This window comes from Oryctolagus cuniculus, chromosome 20 (assembly GCF_051225735.1).
Source record: "Oryctolagus cuniculus isolate XC-2025 breed Fujian yellow rabbit chromosome 20, ASM5122573v1, whole genome shotgun sequence".
Classification (NCBI taxonomy): Eukaryota; Metazoa; Chordata; class Mammalia; order Lagomorpha; family Leporidae; genus Oryctolagus; species Oryctolagus cuniculus.
The window spans coordinates 41,469,153-41,488,199 of record NC_142886.1 but is presented as its reverse complement, the minus strand read 5'-3'; the positions used below and the strand labels follow the sequence as shown (position 1 = coordinate 41,488,199).

The 19,047-nt window shown below is 44.7% G+C and overlaps 1 protein-coding gene across 1 annotated transcript in view; it reads left to right on the top strand.

Moving 5' to 3' along the window:
- The window catches only part of CATSPERB (catsper channel auxiliary subunit beta), a 106,824-nt gene extending 88,812 nt beyond the window's left edge, over positions 1-18,012 (top strand). Inside the window, exons 19-26 of the mRNA XM_051826122.3 lie at positions 2,464-2,603; positions 4,768-4,965; positions 6,758-6,868; positions 8,628-8,738; positions 10,435-10,570; positions 12,867-12,967; positions 13,589-13,663; positions 17,711-18,012. Of these exons, the coding sequence (XP_051682082.2) occupies positions 2,464-2,603; positions 4,768-4,965; positions 6,758-6,868; positions 8,628-8,738; positions 10,435-10,570; positions 12,867-12,967; positions 13,589-13,663; positions 17,711-17,881 (1,043 nt within the window). The 3' untranslated portion in view covers positions 17,882-18,012. The remainder of the gene's footprint in view (positions 1-2,463; positions 2,604-4,767; positions 4,966-6,757; positions 6,869-8,627; positions 8,739-10,434; positions 10,571-12,866; positions 12,968-13,588; positions 13,664-17,710) is intronic.
- The last annotated feature ends 1,035 nt before the right edge of the window (positions 18,013-19,047 follow it).

The window sequence follows — 19,047 nt, the reverse complement described above, 5'->3', positions numbered from 1 at the left end:
AGGGGCGTGGTGAAGGCATGGTCTTCCAGCTCACAAGCCTAATCAATTTTTTTTTTTTTTTTTTTGACAGGCAGAGTTAGTGAGAGAGAGAGACAGAGAGAAAGGTCTTCCTTCTGTTGGTTCACCCCTCAAATGGTAGCTACGGCTGGCGTGCTGCACCAATCCTAAGCCAGGAGCCAGGTGCTTCCTCCTGGTCTCCCAAGGGGTGCAGGGCCCAAGCACTTGAGCCATCCTCCACTGCCCTCCCAGGCCACAGCAGAGAGCTGGACTGGAAGACGAGCAATCAGGACAAAATCTGGCGCCCCAACCTGGACTAGAATCTGGGGTGCCGGTGCTGCAGGCGGAGGATTAGCCAAGTGAGCTGCGGCGCCGGCCAAGCCTAATCAGTTTTAACCTGTATGCCTGTCTACTTCATTCCCCCCTCAGAGACTCCATCCCCTTAATCCTAAGGGGAGTTGATGGACGTCGAATCATCTCTCCTGTAACTGCTCCCTGCTTATGAGGGGCGTAGTGCAGGCCCTGCCTGTCCAGGGTCTGGAAGTCTCTGCCTAATCCTATCTAACAAATTCATTTTGTGAGCTGGAGCAGTCTCAGTAATTGCCAACGTCTGTGTTCCCTGTATGGTTAGTCACTCCCAGAAGTCGAGTTCTGAAACATATAAGTTTGTTAATTAGCATAAGCAAAACTGGAACAAAACCAGTTATAAGTGGGGTGCCCCATAAGATGCAAAGAACTTATCTTACAGATTCCCAGATAGTAGGTAGTGATAGGCTACCCTTATGTAGATTATAAACCCATTTAGCTTGAGCATAGAGAATTATAATAGAAGAGCCTATTAGCTAGCTTTATCATCAACAGTTTCCAGAGATAATCAAGAAAGGCAGGTCCAGCATGTTTGTCTTAAGGAGACAAAGGCAAAAGCTTTACTTAGCCTTTTTGCTTTGAAGAGGTACTTAAGGTCTCTGATTGGCTTATAGGAACAGTCAGGCGTGTCTTTCGCATTCACCTGTGAAGACTTAAGAGGTAGACGTTTAATCCTGATTTTACGGAGGTAGCCGTGCTCAGTAGCACCTGGCAAGGTCCCTTTTATCTAAACTGAAACTGATCTGAAGAGGATCTTCTTATGAATGGCCTGCTCAGGAATTTCTAATGTTGGAGTTTTTTGTTAAAAACTCCTTGATTCCTTGGAACACCTTTGCAGCTCCCCTGTCCAGCACAGTGTCTGTTTCAGAGGCTTTTAAGCAAACACAAGGCTTAGAATCCAGATCCTGGAGTCCATAACAACTCCTGCAGCTACCCTTTTCAATACAGAGTCAGCATCAGGGCCTCTTTAAAGCTATATACAAAAGCTTGGAATCCGAATCTTGGAGTCCAGATTCCATAGACTCCTGTCATCAGCAGTTCCCAATACCGGAGCTTTAGTTAGAAGCTCGTTAGTTCTCTGGAACAACTTTTGCAGCTACCCTTTTCAGTACAGACTCTGCCTCAGGGCGTCTCTAAAGCTATATGCAAAAGCTTGGAATCCAAACCTTGGAATCCAAAATCCACAGAATTTTACCATTCCCAGAAATCTCCTCGGCTGCCTTAAAACATCCGACCCTATTTAAAACATACAAGATAGGAATTTTACAGAGAGACATGTGTCCAAGATTTTACATTTGAGTCACTTTTTTTTTTTAAAGATTTATTTATTTGAAAGGCACTTTTACAGATAGGCAGAGAGAGAGAGAGGTCTTCCATCCAAAGGTTAATTCCCAAGATGGCCGCAACGGCTGGAGCAGCGCTGATCTGAAGTCAGGAGCCAGAAGCTTCTTCTGGGTCTCCCTTGTGGATACAGGGGCCCAAGGACTCGGGCCATCTTCTACTGCTGTCCCAGGCCATAGCAGGAAGCTGGATTGGAAGTGGAGCAGCCGGGTCTTGAACCGGCGCCTACATGGGATGCCGGCGCTTCAGGCCAGGGCGTTAACCCACTGCACCACGCACCGGCCCCAACATTTGAGTCACTTAATAAGCTTTAAAGAAATACCTAAGAATATAGGCAATGGAGCTTGACACTTAGATATAACTACAACTTATGATGCATAATATCACACAATAGAACAAAGTAAATCTTTGGGATCAGGTTTTACCATTAAAGTTAATACTGTAGCTCTGGCCGTTGCAGACACCTGGGGAGTGAACCAGTGGATGGAGGACCTCTCTGTCTCTCTTTGTACCTCTCCTTCTCTCTGTGTGTAACTCTGACTTTCAAATAAATAAATAAATCTTACAAAAAAAAAAAAAAAAGAAGGAAGAATACATAAACTCTATGATTCTATATAAATTGCTAACAATATTTGCAGCCATTATTCAGCCTTCTTAATACATTCCTTAGATGTTCTAAAATGCAGATTAGTTGATCATCACTATGTTGAGGCTATAATTCTCATTGCGTAGTATTAACTGTTGACCTTGTTCCCATAGGGCTGCGCACACTGGAAACACCGCTGGTGGAAGTATTGGTTGGGGACCCAACTTTGCTAGAAGTTAAAGCCAAAGGCATTTTTGATGATGCTGACAGTTACATTATGGAAATTTCTGTAGTCAGCAGAGCTTTACGTCAGGTAAGATTTTCTTTTTCTTTCATTTTTTTAACCAGCTGAGCCAGCGTAACTAAGGAAAGGGGGACAGTTTTTTAAAATTTTAACTAATTTATTTCTTTGAAAGGTAGAGAGATAAACAGAGATGTAGAGAGAGAGATTTCCCATTGGCTTTTTCACTCCCCAAATGCCTAAAACAGCCAGAATTGGGCCAGGCCAAAAATCTAAGTCCCCTTCCTGGGTGGCAGGGACCTACTGCCTTGAGCTATCAGATGTGCTGCCTCCCATGGTGTGCATTAACAGGAAATTGGAGAGCAGAGGTGGGACTCAAACCCAGGCTGTGATATGGGATGCATGCATACCAAGTGGCAGCTTAACTGCTGTGCCAAGCACCAGTCCCAAGACTTTCTTTACTTAAAAAATTATAATTTCTTTAATTATAAATAATCTATTAATTACTATTATTTAGCATATAATCTAAGAAAAAGAAGAAACATTTACATTTAATTCTACTTATCAAGGATCACTAAGTACTTTTTAACATGTTAGTTTTTTTGTTTTATAAAGGCAATGTGAAGGTACAGAAGAGAGGTTAAAAAGCATAGGTTCCACAAATCCCTGGGTGGTAAAAATACCATCTTAGGTGTTAAAGTAATCATATGATAGGACTAAGTGTCTGGTAATAATAATAAATAGAATTAAAAAGGAATGAATGTTCTAACATGGGAAGCAGTCCACACAGCAGACTCATAGAATGACAACCGCTTTAAGTAGTACTCTGACCTCAGAATCAGCCATTAAGGCATTCTGGTCTGGCTGAAAAAGCCCACAAGACATTTCAGGCATGAAAAGCCAAGACACTGTGTAACTCTAACTTTCAAATAAATAAATCTTTAAAAAAAAAAAAAAGAAAAGAAAATGAAGGAATCCCCATGGTTCTGAGTTGGATGTAATTATAGAGTTTAATTTAATAAATCCTCCTGGATGCTGGCCCACTGCCAAACATTTGCCAAATATTTGGAATATATTTCTTCCTGGAGAAGAACACGTTGTCTTTTATGCTCTATTCTCAAACAGATCTCTACAGGCAGACTTACTCTAATTTTACTATTTCTCTTTTGCCATTTCTTTTCTGCATCCTTGAGTTGTTTTCTGAATTGGTTTGTGAGGGCTGCCGCAACAAAACAGCACACGGTCGGCAGCCTCAACAACAGAAATCTGTTCCCTCACAGTCCTAGAGGCCACAGTTCCAGGAGTGGGCTTCTTCTGAGGCTCCTCTTCTCGGCTTGGCGACGGCTGTATTCTCACTGTGTCTGCATCTGCTCACCTTTCTGTTTCTTGTGTGTGTCCTAATCCCCTCTTTATTTTTTTTTAAAGATTTGTTTATTTGAGGGCAGAGTTACAAAGAGAGAAGGAAAGATAGAAAAATATCTTCCTTCCACTCTTTTACTCCCCAAATAACTGCAACAATATGGGCTCCCACATGGGTGCCATGGGTCCAAGTACTTGGGACATCTTCTGTTGCTTTCCCAGGCACATTACAGGGAGCTGGATTGGAAGTGGAGCAGCCAAGACTCCAACCGGGGCCCATATGGGATGCTGGCGTGGCAGGCAGTAGCTTAACCTGCAACACCACAGCACCAGCCCCCTTAATCTCTTCTTCTTACAAGGACACCAATTATATTGGATTAAGGGCCACACAAATAACCTTATTTTACCTTAATTGTCTTTGTAAATTGTTAAATCAACAACAGCAGTCACTGTGCACCTCCTCCCCATGTAGGACCTCTGCCCTTAATGTGTGGTACTATGAGAATGAATGGTAAAACTACTACTCAAACAGTACTCTCTACTTTGTGTGTCTTTGTGGGTGCAGTCTGTTGAAATCTTTACTTAGTATATACTAAGTTGATCTTCTGTATATAAAGATAATTGAAGATGAATCATGATGAAGAATGGGATGGGAGAGGGAGTGAAAGATGGGATGGTTGCGGGTGGGAGGGAGGTTATGGGCGTGAAAAACTGCTGTAATTCAAAAGTTGTACTTTGGAAATTTATATTTATTAAATAAAAGTTGAAAAGAAAAAAATTGTCTATTCTGAGATCCTAGGGTGAGAACTATGACATAGGAATTCTGGGTTGACACCACAGTCACTTTAAATCACCGTTACTGTTTGGATGTCTCCAGGGTTCGACGTCGCTGGCACTGGTCGTCTGGGAAGCAGCGACAGAATGCTTTGTTACAACGATCGTGCCCACGCTGAAGAGCAGCTGCAGTTACCTCCGAGCCATGCGCCACATTCCGAGCGAATCCATCCCAGTGGAAGACTGGATCCAAGGAGTCCACAGAGACAGCCAGGGTTTCAACATGATCAAAACTCTGCCGGTAAAAAGTCTATCGGTTTGAGAGTCCCAGCGGTGCTGTGCCTCTGTGGGGCTGGGCAGCCATCCGGCTCTGACATCTCTTTCCCGAGATACTCGGATCACCTCATAGCTGCTTCCCAGCCCTCACATCATTTTGAGGATGTGGTGATCACTTCTTTTTAAAAAAAAAAAAATCATTTATTTATTTGAGAGGTGGAGTTACATACAGAGAGAGGAAGAGACAGAGAGAGAGAGGTCTTCCATCCACTGGTTCACTCCCTAAATGGTCACAATGGCTGGAGCTGTGCCGATCTGAAGCCAGGAGCCAGGAGCTTCTTCCAGGTCTCCCACATGGATGCAGGGGCCCAAGGACTTGGACCATCTTCTACTGTTTTTCCAGACCATCGCAGGGAGTGGGATTGGAAGTGGAGTAGCTGGGACTTGAACTGGTGCCAATATGGGATGCTGGCACCACAGGCAGAGGCTTAGCCTACTACGCCACAGCACTGTCCCCATAATTCACTTCTATAATGTAAAACTTTCTGCAAGAGTGATTTTTCTTGGTCACTCAGTCCCATCATTATCAAGATCTTTTATGCAGTGTTGCCGTGCTGCAGTCTTGGATGCTGGTGATATCTACAGCTGTTTAAGTAAATCTCACTGGTCCCATTTTAATTTTCCCCTTGTCCAAATCTACCACTCTTTTTTAAATGCATATTTTTACTCTTTGTAAATTACCTAATTTAGGGTAATTTTCTCTTTTTTAAGATGTACTTACTTGAAAGGCAGCTACGGCAGGGTGGTGGGGGAGAGGGAGAGGGAGAGGGGGAGAGAGAGGGAGAGAGAGTCTTGTATCCACTGGTTCACTTCCCAGATGGTCACAATGGCTGGGGCTGGACCAGGATCTCCGCCTGGGTCTCTCACATGGGTTCAGGGGCCCAAACACTTGGGCCATCTCCTTCTGCTTTCCCAGACACATTAGCAGGTGTGTGAATCAGCAGTGGAGCAACAGAGACTCGAAGTTGTGTTCACATGGGAGCTGGCATCGCAGGCAACAGCTTAACTCACTGCATCATGATGCCAGGCCGTTGTGATTTTCTTTGCGACAAAAAGCAAATAGCCAAATTTGAAAAATTATTTACCAATATGTCATTAAGGCTCTTTTAAAAAAATTTTATTAATTAATTTGAAAGGCAGAGTGACAGAATCAGAGAGAGGTAGATGGAAAGGGGGAGGGGAGTAGGAGGGAGAGGGAGAGGGAGAGGGAGATCTCTACCTGCTGACTGACTCTCCAGATGGCTGCAACAGATAGGTCTGGGCTGGGCCAAAGCCATGAGCCAGGAACTCCATCTGGGTCTCCCACATGGGTGGCAAGGATTGGAGAACTCAGGCCAGCATCTACCACCTTCCCGGGTGCATTAGCAGAAAGCCGGATCAGAAGCAGAGTCACCAGAGCTCAAACCTTACCCTGATAAGGGATTCTGGCATCATAAGTCACAGCTTAAGCTACTGCACCACAATGCTGGTCCCACTAAGGCCCTTTAATAAACTATTTAACATCATTGCATTGACTTTATGGCAGCTGTATTAGGTACTAAAAATATTTTTCACTTATTAACAAGTTCCAAGTTATATTATCATTGGTTCAGTTGTTGAATTTCAGAAAATGAGTAGGAGTGTTGAGGGAATATGAATTTAATGCCTGGAGCTAAAAATGAAATATTTACATTGAATGTTTTTCTGAAAAATCAAGATTTTTAAAGTCGTGAGAAATAACAGTGAACTGTAGCTTTTCTTTGTTTCATTACTTGCAGGTAAACTACAGGCCCCCATCTAATATGGGAATTGCTATTCCACTTACAGATAATTTTTATCATGCAGATCCTAGCCAACCCATACCAAGAAATCTATTTCACAAGTCAAAGGTAAGTCGTTTTTCTACAAATAAATTAGTGCAGTATTTCTCTGTATCCAATAAGTCATTCAGAAGATTAACAATGGACTTAGCTATCCATTAAATAAGAAGATACAGTATTTTTTTTCAAAGATGTATTCATTTATTTGAAAGGTAGAGTGATAGAAGGAAGGAGGATATGACAGGGGGAGGGAGGAAGAGGAGCAGAAAGAGAGAGGGAGAGAGAGATACTGATCTTCCATCCATGGGTTCACTCCATAAATGCCTGCAACAGCTGGGCTGGACCAGGTTGGAGCCAGAAACCTGGAGCTCCACCTGGTTCTCCCACATGGCATCGGGGATCCAAGTACTTGGACCATCATCCACTGTCTTCCCAGGCACATGATCAAGAAGGGGGGCAGAAGCAGAGGAGGCAGGAGTCTACACTCCAATATGGAATGTGGGCATCCCAAGCAGCAGCCTGCCCCGCAGCACAACGCCTGCTCTATGCGGGTATCAGTATCACTACCACTGCTACTCCTCTGTCTCTGGCTGTCCAGCCTCCTGTCCTTTAACTGCTGCTCTCGGGGCCATGAAATCTAAATGGACTCTCCCTGACTCTCCCTGGCTCCCGCTGGATTTTCAAGGGGATAGTGGGATGAATGCAGCTTATCTCAAATGAAAGGAGCCCCAGCTCCTCCAGCTCAGGCTTCCAGCCCTGCGAAAGGAGGGGCGTCCAAAAGGAAAGAGACAGCCTGCTCCAAGTCGGTCCATTTAAACTCCTGCTAAGGTTCAAACCCCAGCAGCCCCTGGCATCTCTGGAGAGGAAAACAGGGAGGAACTACTATGTTCAGAGGAAAAGCACATGATGAGGATGCTTCTTGCAAGCCTCATGGGTGCCTGCGGACTCCTCTCTCCAGAAAAATGCCCCTTCCTGCCCAGGTACGTATACAAATAGGCTTTCATGTCTGTTCATACACACGTGCACAGACACAATCCAGCTTCCTGCTAGTGCTGGGACAGCAGATGATGATTCCAGTCTTCAAGTTCCTGCCACCCACGTGGGAGACCAGGAGTGAGTTCCTGGTTACTGGCTTCAGCCTGGTCCAGCCTTGATGTTGTGGGCATTTGAGGAGTAAATCAGTACATGGAAGCTCTCTGTCTGTCTCTCTCTTTCTCTGCCTTTTAAATAGAATGAAAACAAATAATTGGGGGGAAAAAAGGTTGTATCAAAATAACAAACATCTACATGCTCTCCTAGAAAAACTCCATGAAACATTGGTAAATAGATTTTTCAAATAGGATGTATCAGTGTAGGAGGTAGGTAGGTAGGTAGGTAGGTGGATAGATAGATAGATAGATAGATAGATAGATAGATAGATAGATAAAGAAAACAGAAAATTTGAGGAATCTCTGAGACAGAAAGCAAACAGGATGAGATGCACAGAGAAATGTAACTGCAAGAGATCTTTTTGTGATGCCTGCAGAGGGAGGGGCTCAGGGCAGGGAGTTTGGCGGCCCTGATGTGCCACTTGCAAAACCACCCAGGCTTCCCAGGTCCCAGGCAATGCACTGAGGTCCACTGGCAGGCAGCTGAGTTGTCCGTGGGGTCAGCCTGCTGTGCAAGGAGATAAATAAAATTGAGAAACTGTTCTTACACTCCTACTTTGTTCTTAATGGTTTTTATTTCCCCCTTTTAACTTCTCAGGAATTTTACTTATTCAAGGAACAAATATTTCTTGAATGTGTACTCAGTTTGCTCAGTCAACCCATGTGGCTTCTCTTTGCAGGAAGCTGGTAAATACAAACAGTGTGCAAATGTGTCCACCCGGGAGGAGTGTAACTGCACAGACGCCCAGAAGTTGTCGTATGCTGTCGCTTTCTCCGACTGCAGAGAGAAAGTAAGACAACACTCGGTTACCTGCACACAGTGTACTTTCATTTCAGCAAAGCTTTGAACATGAAAACTAAAATGTAGAATTATTGTCTCTTTATGACATGGATCTAAATATGACACAGAGAGATCAGGATCTGAATGTACCTAGACAAGCTAACTAAGCTCATCAGCGATATAACACCTACACTGCCCTAAGGCATGGGATCGTTGTAGAGACACATACACCCTCACACGCTTCCCCGTGTGAAAGAAATGTGGCATCTGTGAAACACTGTTCCAGTTCAACAAACTGGAATATCTCCTACATAATAGGTCCTCGAGTATAGAGGTTGAAGCCCTTGTCAGGAGCTCAGTCCAGAAAAAAGTTTAATATGTTGGCTAAGAGAATGAGCTCTGTATCAAATAATATTTTATTCTATTAGTATCAAATGTGTATCAAGTTAATGGTGTTTGTATTAGTAGAGTTAAATGTGCAGTTGGTATGATTTCCAAGGAGATCTATTTCAAAGGCTTTATAAGAACATATATGGAGCCGGCGCCGCGGCTCACTAGGCTAATCCTCCGCCTTGCAGCGCCGGCACACTGGGTTCTAGTCCCGGTCGGGGCGCCGGATTCTGTCCCGGTTGCCCCTCTTCCAGGCCAGCTCTCTGCTGTGGCCAGGGAGTGCAGTGGAGGATGGCCCAGGTGCTTGGGCCCTGCACCCCATGGGAGACCAGGAGAAGCACCTGGTTCCTGGCTTCGGATCAGCGTGGTGTGCCAGCCGCGGCAGCCATTGGAGGGTGAACCAACGGCAAAGGAAGATCTTTCTCTCTGTCTCTCTCTCACTGTCCACTCTGCCTGTCAAAAAATAAAAATAAAAAAATTTAAAAAAGAACATATATGGAGACTATATATATGTGTGTGTGTATATATATATATATATGACTATATATGTTCTACGCAGGGAGACTGCATATATTATGTGGGTTATATATATAAATGACTATATGCTATAGAGAAAGACTGTATATTATGTGGACTCTATATAGGTGTAACTATATATGATGTAGAGACTGTATATGCTGTATATCAGCTTTCTACAGTGTTATTGATTTTATGTACATATCAAAAGATAAAATCACTTGCAACAACATCGGGCTAGAGTCAGCATTCAGTAAGTTGTGAAGGTTGTGCTTATATACCCCCTTGCTGAATTAAAATAGCATTTCTTGAGCACTTACTCTCTATCAAAAACACTGCTTCCAGCTTTCTCCGTGATTCATCTCATTTAGTGCAAGTCACAAAGAAACCAGGCAGTTTGACAGACATCATAATGTTAATACGTGTGAGAGCCAGGTTTGAATTCTGACTACAGAGCCTGAGTTTCCAATGCTTGAAAGACTGAGAACTGGCAGAGAGACAGGTGTGAGGGTGTAGGCAAGACCCAGCTTGGGCAAGACCTTGTAGCACAGGAGTTAGCCAGAAAAGAATCCCAGTAGAAAGTTATGGGTTTCATTACCATGTTTGTCTACCGCTTTTGAAGAGTTCACATAGATTCTGCCGCAAGATAAACTTTTTCATGCCTGAAGAGGCAGAAGCCATCAAAAAGCACATTTAGAATAGCCAAACTACCAGGAATTTATCTGTTCATTCTCAACCAGGAAATGGAATTAGTATTAAATTTTGCAAACTCATATTCATTCTCGGAATTTGTATTTTAGGTTCCTCGTTTTAAGTTTCCAGTCACACAATATCCAGTTTCTTTGAAAATTTTCAATGAGTCTGTACTTATCCCAGTGAAATCTCCATATCTGGTTACTGTGACTGAAGTGAATTTGAGGAAAAACTGGCAGCTAAGTAGGATTTGCTTTCTTCTATAAGTATTTTGCCTTATAAGTAATGTTCTTGTTACTGCTTTGCAAAATCTGTTTATACCAAGAGGTAGCCAGGAGCTCTTTAGAAAAGGATTCAAATCAGTTGGCACGGTGCTGCTTGCTTCTGCTGTCTCCCATTTATTTCCTACTCGCTTCCAGTGGCCTGAATTCTATGGCATAAAAGCATTTTTTAAAAATTTGAACTACAGGGGCTGGCATTGTGGCATAGCAGGTTAAGCCACCGCCTGCAACGCCACCATCCAATATGAGCACCAGTTTGAGTCTCAGCTGCCCCGCTTCTGATCCAGCTCTCTGCTAATGTGCCTGGGAAAGCAGCAGAAGGTGGCCCAAGCACTTGGGCCCCTGTCTCCTATGCGGGAGACCCAGATGGAATTCCTGGCTCCTGGCGTAGGCCTGCTTCATCACCTGCCATTGTGTCCATTTGGTGAATGAACCAGCAGATAGAAGATTTTTCTCCCTCTGTCTCTGTAACCATGCCTTTCAAATAAATAAGATAAATCTTTTTTAAAAAATGAACTACAAGATGAATTGAAAGGCATTTTGTAAATTAGCGGCAGCAATGATTGAATTGGTGCTACACTCTGGTCTAGTGTCTCATATATTCTGTGTTACAGAGGAGATTACGAAAGGTGTTGCCAGATAATTACAGAATCTGTCTTCTAACTATGAGTAAAGCTTATTAAAGACTTTGTGATAAAATAATTGAAGAGATGCATAAAAATTTTTAAATAATTTAAAGAGGAAATATATCTCTATTCAGTTTTATCTCAAATATACAACTTTTTGTTTCACGTTTTCTTTGTTCATACATGAGTATTTGTGGGCGATAGCTGATAGATACATAGACTAATAGATAAACAGGGCTGGTGCCGTGGCTCACTTGGCTAATCCTCTGCCTGCGGCGCCAGTACTCTGGGTTCTAGTCCCAGTTGTGGCGCCGGTTCTATCCCGATTGCTCTTCTTCCAGTCCAGCTCTCTGCTGTGGCCAGGGAAGGCAGTGGAGGATGGCCCAAGTGCTTGGGCCCTGCACCCACATGAGAGACCAGGAGGAAGCCCCTGGCTCCTGGCTTCGGATCAGCGCAGTGCGCTGATCTCTCTCACTGTCTAACTCTGCCTGTCCAAAAAAAAAAAAAAAACAACCTAATAGATAAACAGGAAGAATTAGTAGACTTTCACCCTTCTGGTTAAGATACCCCTTAGGATGCCTGCATATCACAGTGCCTGAGTTCGAGTCCTGGCTCCGCTCTGAATTCCAGCTTCCTGTTAATGCACACGGGGAGGCAGCAGGTAATGGCTCAAGTAGTTGAGCTTCTGCGCCCGGACTGAATTCTGGCTTCTGGGGCCCAGCCTTTGTCATTGTGGGCTTTGGAGAATGAACCAGTAGATGGGAGCTCTCTGTTTCTCAAATAAATAATAAAATAAATTTTAAAAAGAGCTGGCTAGAAATTTAGATCAATCATTAATGTGTTACTGAATATCCAGACATTCGGTGTTCAGTGAGTCTTACTCCACCTGACATGTATCCATTTTTGAAATGAAAAACTCAGTGAAGGGAAACTACCAAATAGTTTGCTTTTACTGACATCTCCATTTGCTGTGGTGTGCTGGAGGCTGCTCTGACCAGATCTGGAGAACTCATAGTGATCATTTTACAAGCTGGCTGCTCAATCACTGGACGCTTGACACTAGCCACGTGGGAGTACTCATACCACGGAAATTGGCAAGATGCCACAACACTCATCTTATTTTCCTTTAGATCCCGTGTGCCACAACAGCATTGCAATTTCTAACCCCTACACGACCCCCCAGGTTTTAGAAAGAGCGACAAGCAAGGCATTGATTGACATGTGCCCACTTCTTTTGGAATGGATTTAAGTGATCCAGCTGTGAAACATTCCTGCCACCCTACTGAAAGTCATTTGCCCACCACCAACAAGGCCATGAGATGACCTCGCTGCTTAGAACAAAATGACCGTGCAGGTCAGGACTGGCCATGCCAGGGAGCAAAGGAAAAGGCCAGGCTAAAGGAAGGTGGTCAGAGTCTTGCCCTGAAGGACGCCCTTGAGTGACGTGAGATGCAGGACCCAGACGTGGCCCCTAAATGCACAATTACAAAGCCAGGCAGAACTGGCCACGTGGGCTAAGGCCATCACGTTGCATGATGGAATCCCTCCTTGTACTTTCAAGTATGTAGCAAATGTTATGCAAAATGGAAAATTGACATAAATGAGCTTAAAATATATTTCTTGTATTTTTAGAACACTCCGTGCCAGTAAAGATTAAAAAGCTGAAAAACTACTTAGAACCACTTCTGCATGCTTCAGTATATAACCCTTTAGGTCTCAACTTAAGTATAAAGGTAAGTTGACAGCTTTCTTGTTTTCACTCTGTTGAGTTCAGATATTAATGTCTATCTCTAAACTAAGATTGCTTTTAGTTTTAAAGTACATGTATCCATGAGTGGTGGGAATAAAATATTTCAAGGTTATGGGTAATGGACTTTTCTTTATTTCCTTTGGTGGTGTTATTTTTAAGGTATATGAAAGCTAAATTTAACATTACGTTGCTATTTTGTAAGCTGATGGGCAAGACTGTTTATCAAAGTAGAGCAGAAAGGAGATTTCCAAGAGCTAGGGGGAGGAAGCGAATTCAATATCCTTTAGCTGGGTATACACAGGCACACATCTCCTAGTTCCAGCTTCCCATGGGAACATAGAAAGTTTATACATTGTAGGTGACTCTGAAAACCAATACTAAAATTCAGGGGTATCTGATGATTAGCCAAAAACACCCATGAAGGCCAAGTAAGATTTTATGTTTTTGTTTCTTTCTTCTAAAAACGTAATGACCAAGAGCCTTAGGAGGGAGATGACAATCTTTTCTATACAACATCTATGGGGGAAAGAGTCCTGGTGTAGATCTCTCCTGAAGGGAAGGTGTGCGCTGGTCCTGCTAATGACCACATGTGTTTTCCCCACAGGGCTCTGAGCTTTTTCACTTCAGAGTATCCGTTGTCCCAGGGGTCACCTTCTGTGACTTGGTTGAAGAATTTCAGGTATAGTGAATGCGTGACGTTTCCTAAGCGGTGGTGGCTGGGGCAATAACATGACCAGTGTTAATCCAAGCAACATTAAATAGATAAATGGGCAGAATGTATGTGATGGGTGGAACTTGGAGACGGATCCTGGAAAAGGTGGTGACATTGTCAGTGACGGTAAACCCATGGTGTATGACAGGTGCCAGCGCTGATTGGTGCTGGGAGAGTTTCAGCAAGTGGCTGTATTTGGTTTTGTTTGCTCTCCAAATTTGCACATTTAGCTCCATTTTCTGATGCTTGATGCTCTTCCTCTCACCCCCATGTTTCCGTGGGACATGGGTCTGTGACATTTCAGTTCCAGAGTTACCCTTCCTCTGGCTATTTGAATTGTAATGGGACCTTCCTAAATATTCCAAACACTTTCAAGATGTTTCAAGGGTTGGGAAACACAATCAGTCTCCCCAAATCACTCCCTGAAAGTAACCACTCCGTTTTGCTTATTCATGTAGTGATATCTGATGCCCCTAGGGCATGAGAAGGAGTGGGGACTCAACACAAATGGGTCATGACTCAGCAGATACTGACACCACACTAACATCTCCCATCCCTTCCTGTCCTGCCCCTACGCCAGGGCTGACCCTGACAGTGGGTTTGCACTGCAGTGATGGTGGCCCTGGCAGCAATGCAAACCCTGAGACCACGAGAGAAGACCCAACAAAGCAACACATGTCAGGTGAAGAGTCTGAGGGAAGCCCCCATTGCTTTTCTCTTTGCTCCAAGGGCAACCCCGGTCATAGGGAACAGCATACTAGGACAGGAGAATAAAATTTTCATGGAATCCCAGATCTCTTCCCAGAAGACCAGAGAGAGCAAGGGTCCATCTGCGGCTTCACTCCCCAAATGCCTGCATAGCTAGGTCTGGGCCAGGCCAAAGCCAGGATCCGGGAGCCCTATCTCAATCACTTAGGCCATTGTCACTGAGCTGGGACCCAGAGTGGAGTAGGGACCCAGGGGGTCTCAACCACATCTTCATCAACAGCTAACGGCCCATCTCCTCAGTATTCAGTTCTTTACTTTGATCATTGCACTGCGGTTACTTAAGTGAATTCTTTGTGTTTAAGAAATATGAATTGAGGTATTTTAGGAGTGAATAGACATGGTGTCTAGGAGAGACTGTCTTACCATCCTGTGGGTGAATGTTTCTTTTGGACATGGCTTGTAACATTTGGATAGTCTAAGAAGGTTAGAAGGGAAACGTGAAGAAACAATGTTCTCCTGGACTTGAGCTGTGGCAATGCAGGTAAACAAATCGGAATGCAGAAGTGCTTGAGGTTCCCACTCTCAGAAATAGGACCGACAGCTTAGTTGAGCAGGTGAGAGTTTTACATGGTCTGGCAGGGGGTTGAAATGTCATTAGGTGGAAATGGGCAAGGAAGGCCCTGGGTGGAGAGAGCAGTAGTAGCAAGGAGACAGACGAGGGAAAGCATCGGGCCTGTCTCTTGAGCAGCTCCTGGCCAGTTATATATAAAGAAAACCAGGTAGGTTATGGTCAAATTGTGGAAGGCTTTGAATGTTGGAATGAGAACTGTGTTCCTGTTAGCAAGGAGAAGCTGTTAAACATTTAGAGGGAAAAAAGATGTTTTGTAGACAGACTGGTATTTTATACACAGATTAATTGGGTGATGTTATGATGTTAACATGGATTGACCGCACGGGAAGGTGGCCCTTAGGGTAGCCTGTTTATACAGAGTAAAGCATCAAAGCTCACAGGAGCAGTGTGGAAAAGGCAAGTGGAAAGAAGGGCTGTGGAGGGAATTGTGAAAGCACAGCTGGCATGCAGGGGCTGTTCCTAAGAAAACAGACATCTCCCCGGGTCCCTGGGAGGATGGGGTTCCTTTAGCCTGAGTGAGGCCCCCGAAAGCAGCCTGCCCTTTTTCTTGTCCTCAACATTTCTTTTTTTTTTAAAAAAAAAAAGATTTATTTATTTAAAAGTTCGAGTTACACAGAGAGAGATGGAGAGGCAGAGAGAGAGAGAGAGAGAGAGAGAGAGAGAGGTTTTCCATCCACTGGTTCACCCCCCAATTGGCCGCAATGGCTGGAGCTGCACCCATCTGAAGCCAGGAGCCAGGAGCTTCTTCTGGTCTCCTACATGGGTGCAGGGGCCCAAGGACTTGGGCCATCTTCTACTGCTTTCCCAGGCCACAGCAGAGAGCTGAATCAGAAGTGGAGCAGCTGGGACTCAAACCGGTGCCCTTATGGAATGCCGGCACCGCAGGCGACAGCTTTACCCACTAAGCCACGGCACTGGCACCCCAGTCTTATTTTTTTACTAGTATCTATTTTGAATTACTTTATAGACATAAGATTAACTTTATACTAAGTAAAGATTTCGACAAATTATATGAAAAAAAAATGTTCCTCAACAGTCAAGATAAGAACTGTTCAAAGTCATTGCATCTTGAAGTTAATTTCACTTTTTTTAAGCATTCTATTTTTTTAAGAAACTTAAATAACTTTAAAGAAGAACCCAAGAATGATACATCTTTTGTGAGTGCTTAGACATAACTATAATTTATGAGACATAAGAATATCCTCCAATTACTACACTAAAATGGAGTAACTCTTTGAGAACAACTTTTACTATTAATTTTTATAACACAATTCTTTGAGGACAGAAGTCCTGCATGAGAAGTTAGTGCACAGTGACTCCTGGCTAATTTTATTTTAAAGAGAGTTTGCTGCATTCACAGTGTTGGTGGCTGAAAATCCAAACAGCACAGTGCCAGCTCTAGCAAGGGCCCCAGGTAAGCAGTGGGAGAAAGAGATCATATCTACAAACAAAAACCCAGAGAGGCTGGGCTCCTCCAGTCCCTTCTGAGGGTCCCCAGTGGCCTGACAACCTCCCACTAGGTGCCACCGGTTAAAGGTGCATCACGAGGGCTGGTGTTTGACACAGACGTTTGGGATGCGCACGTGCAATGTTGTAGTACATGGCATGCCATATTGTAGCTACAGTCCCTGCTCTGCTCCCAAGTGCAGCTTCCTGCCACCCTGTCCCAGGCGGGGCAGCAAGTGAGGGCTCTAGCGGTTGGGTCGCAGCCACCCACATGGGAGTCCTGGACTGAGCTCCTGACTCCTGGCTTTGGGAACCAGCAGATGAGAAATCTCTCTCTCTCTCTCTCTCTCTCTCTCTCTCTCTCTCTCTCTCTCTGTATATGCATCTTCTTTTCAAAGAAATAAATTGGTTAAAATGTTATCTTTATTTATTTCATTTTATTTGGAAGGCAGAGAGAAAGGGAGAGAGAAAAAGATCTTTTATCCACTGCAGCAAGCCTCTAACCCATGAGCATTTAGGGGACACAAACCATACCCCACCGTAGCGCGAGGCGGTCTGGCTTCTACCCCAAAGGGGAAACAGTCACTGGGCTTGAACACTTCACTCTCTCTTCGCTGTTTTCACCATACAGTGACACTTATCCTTGGTTCATGTCCAAGGAAAATAACATGTTTGCGCTCTGTCAATAACCCAACATTCCTCTAAGAACTTGCTTCCAATAACGATCAATCCAGAAAGAAGAAACCTTTGAAACATGAACACCTGTCACACTGATGCTTATTTACAAAGAGAACTTTCTAGGGCAAGGGCAGCCTGAAAGAGTGCATCCAGCCCTCTGCCTGCAATGCCCCTTCTCCGACCTCTCTTCTGTGAGTCAGTCTATCCTGCAAGATCCAGCTCAGGAAGCCCATTCCCCAAGCGCCCAGGGCAGGTGGGCGGAGTTCCCTCCTCTGTATTCCCACAGCCCTTAGCCCATGTCTGTGTAACTGAACACAGAGTGTTCTTCTGCCTTGGAAGCGCTCTATCCATGAGAGAGAGGAGAAAGGCGTAGGACAAAAAGTGGAACTCGTGTTCCCTACCTGTCGTGTGCACGCGGCTACCTGACAGTGCGTCTCGGCTCTGCGGGATGCTGAGTGTGTGTAGCTCTGGGCAGGATTCCCTAGTGATCGACTTCACAGTGCTCTGCACTCCTCGGTTCAGAAAGCTCAAGGACTTCACCTCTGTTACAGATCTACGTGGATGACGCACCCCTGCCATTCCCAGGACACACGCTCATCGCCGTCGCTGCCGCCGTGGTGCTGGGGGGCTTAATTTTCACAGCGTTTATGTTTCAACTGCGTGACATCCACCCGTGGAGTACGTTCTGGAAATGGATGAGGACCAGAATGAGTGCCGCTTAGCTGTCACATACGGAGGTCTGGAGAGCGGACCAAAGAAAACCCCAAGTTCTTTTTATTTCCTAGTTTTACTAAGCGATTCCTAGAATGGTATATTTGAATTTTAAATATGCAGTCAAGATAAAATACTACAGAATTACCATTGCACCCAGGTGTCTCTCTCTCAGTGGGTTTGCTAGTCCATTTTCTTATCTTGAACACCTAGGAAATTGCCCATGTCAACACTTATATGCGTATGGAGGATTTTCCTTGTTTTAAAATGTGGAATGGGTTTTCTGTGTTTTTTGGCTCTTTCTGACTGGAGCCCATTCTGTGGGGTCTGAGCCCCTGCCCTGCTCTTTCCAGAATGGGACTGTGAGGGCCATGGCCCATGGTGGAGGCAGGGAGGAGCCCGAGCAGCAGGTGTGCTTTCTTGCCTCATGGGAATTAAAGGGGCAGCCACTCGAGTTCCTTGAGGCAACGTCAACACCTGATGGCAGAACAAAAAGAGAAGGAAACGTGACAATGTGGGGAGGTGATACTGCCTTTTTTTAAATAAGAGATTTATTTATTTATTTGAAAGACAGATTTACAGAGAGGCAGAGAGAGAGAGAAAATCTTCCATCTGCTTGTTCACTCCCCAAATGGCCGCAATGGCCGGAGCTGGGCAGATAGGAAGCCAGGAGCCAGGAGCTTCCTCCAGGTCTCCCATGTGGGTGCAGGGGCCCAAGCACTTGAACCATCTTCTGCTGCTTTCCCAGGAGCATTAGCCTGGAGCTGGATTGGAAGTGGAGCAGCCAGGACTTGAACCAGCACCCATATGGGATGCGGCTTTACCTATTACATCATAGCACTGGCCCTGATGATACTGCTTTATAAGCCTGCGGGCAGCGTGTGTCTGTGTTCTCTGAGTACCTGCTCCCACATAGTTAGAACATGACCAAGACATTCGGTGATCAGCGAGGTCATGGGCAAGCTCCCTGGGACCTGGGGGAGCGATGCATGGGGTTGTGGTGCTAACGGTGTTGGGGGGTTCAGCTGGACGTGAAGGAGGAGCCGGGGGTGGACCATACAATTCCGGATCAGAGACGTTTCTCCTTCCACACCTTGTCCTGCCAGGCATAAGACCCAGTCATTGACAAGGTCTCAGCCCCACTGAGATTTGAGGTCACCTTCCAGCGGGACGAGTT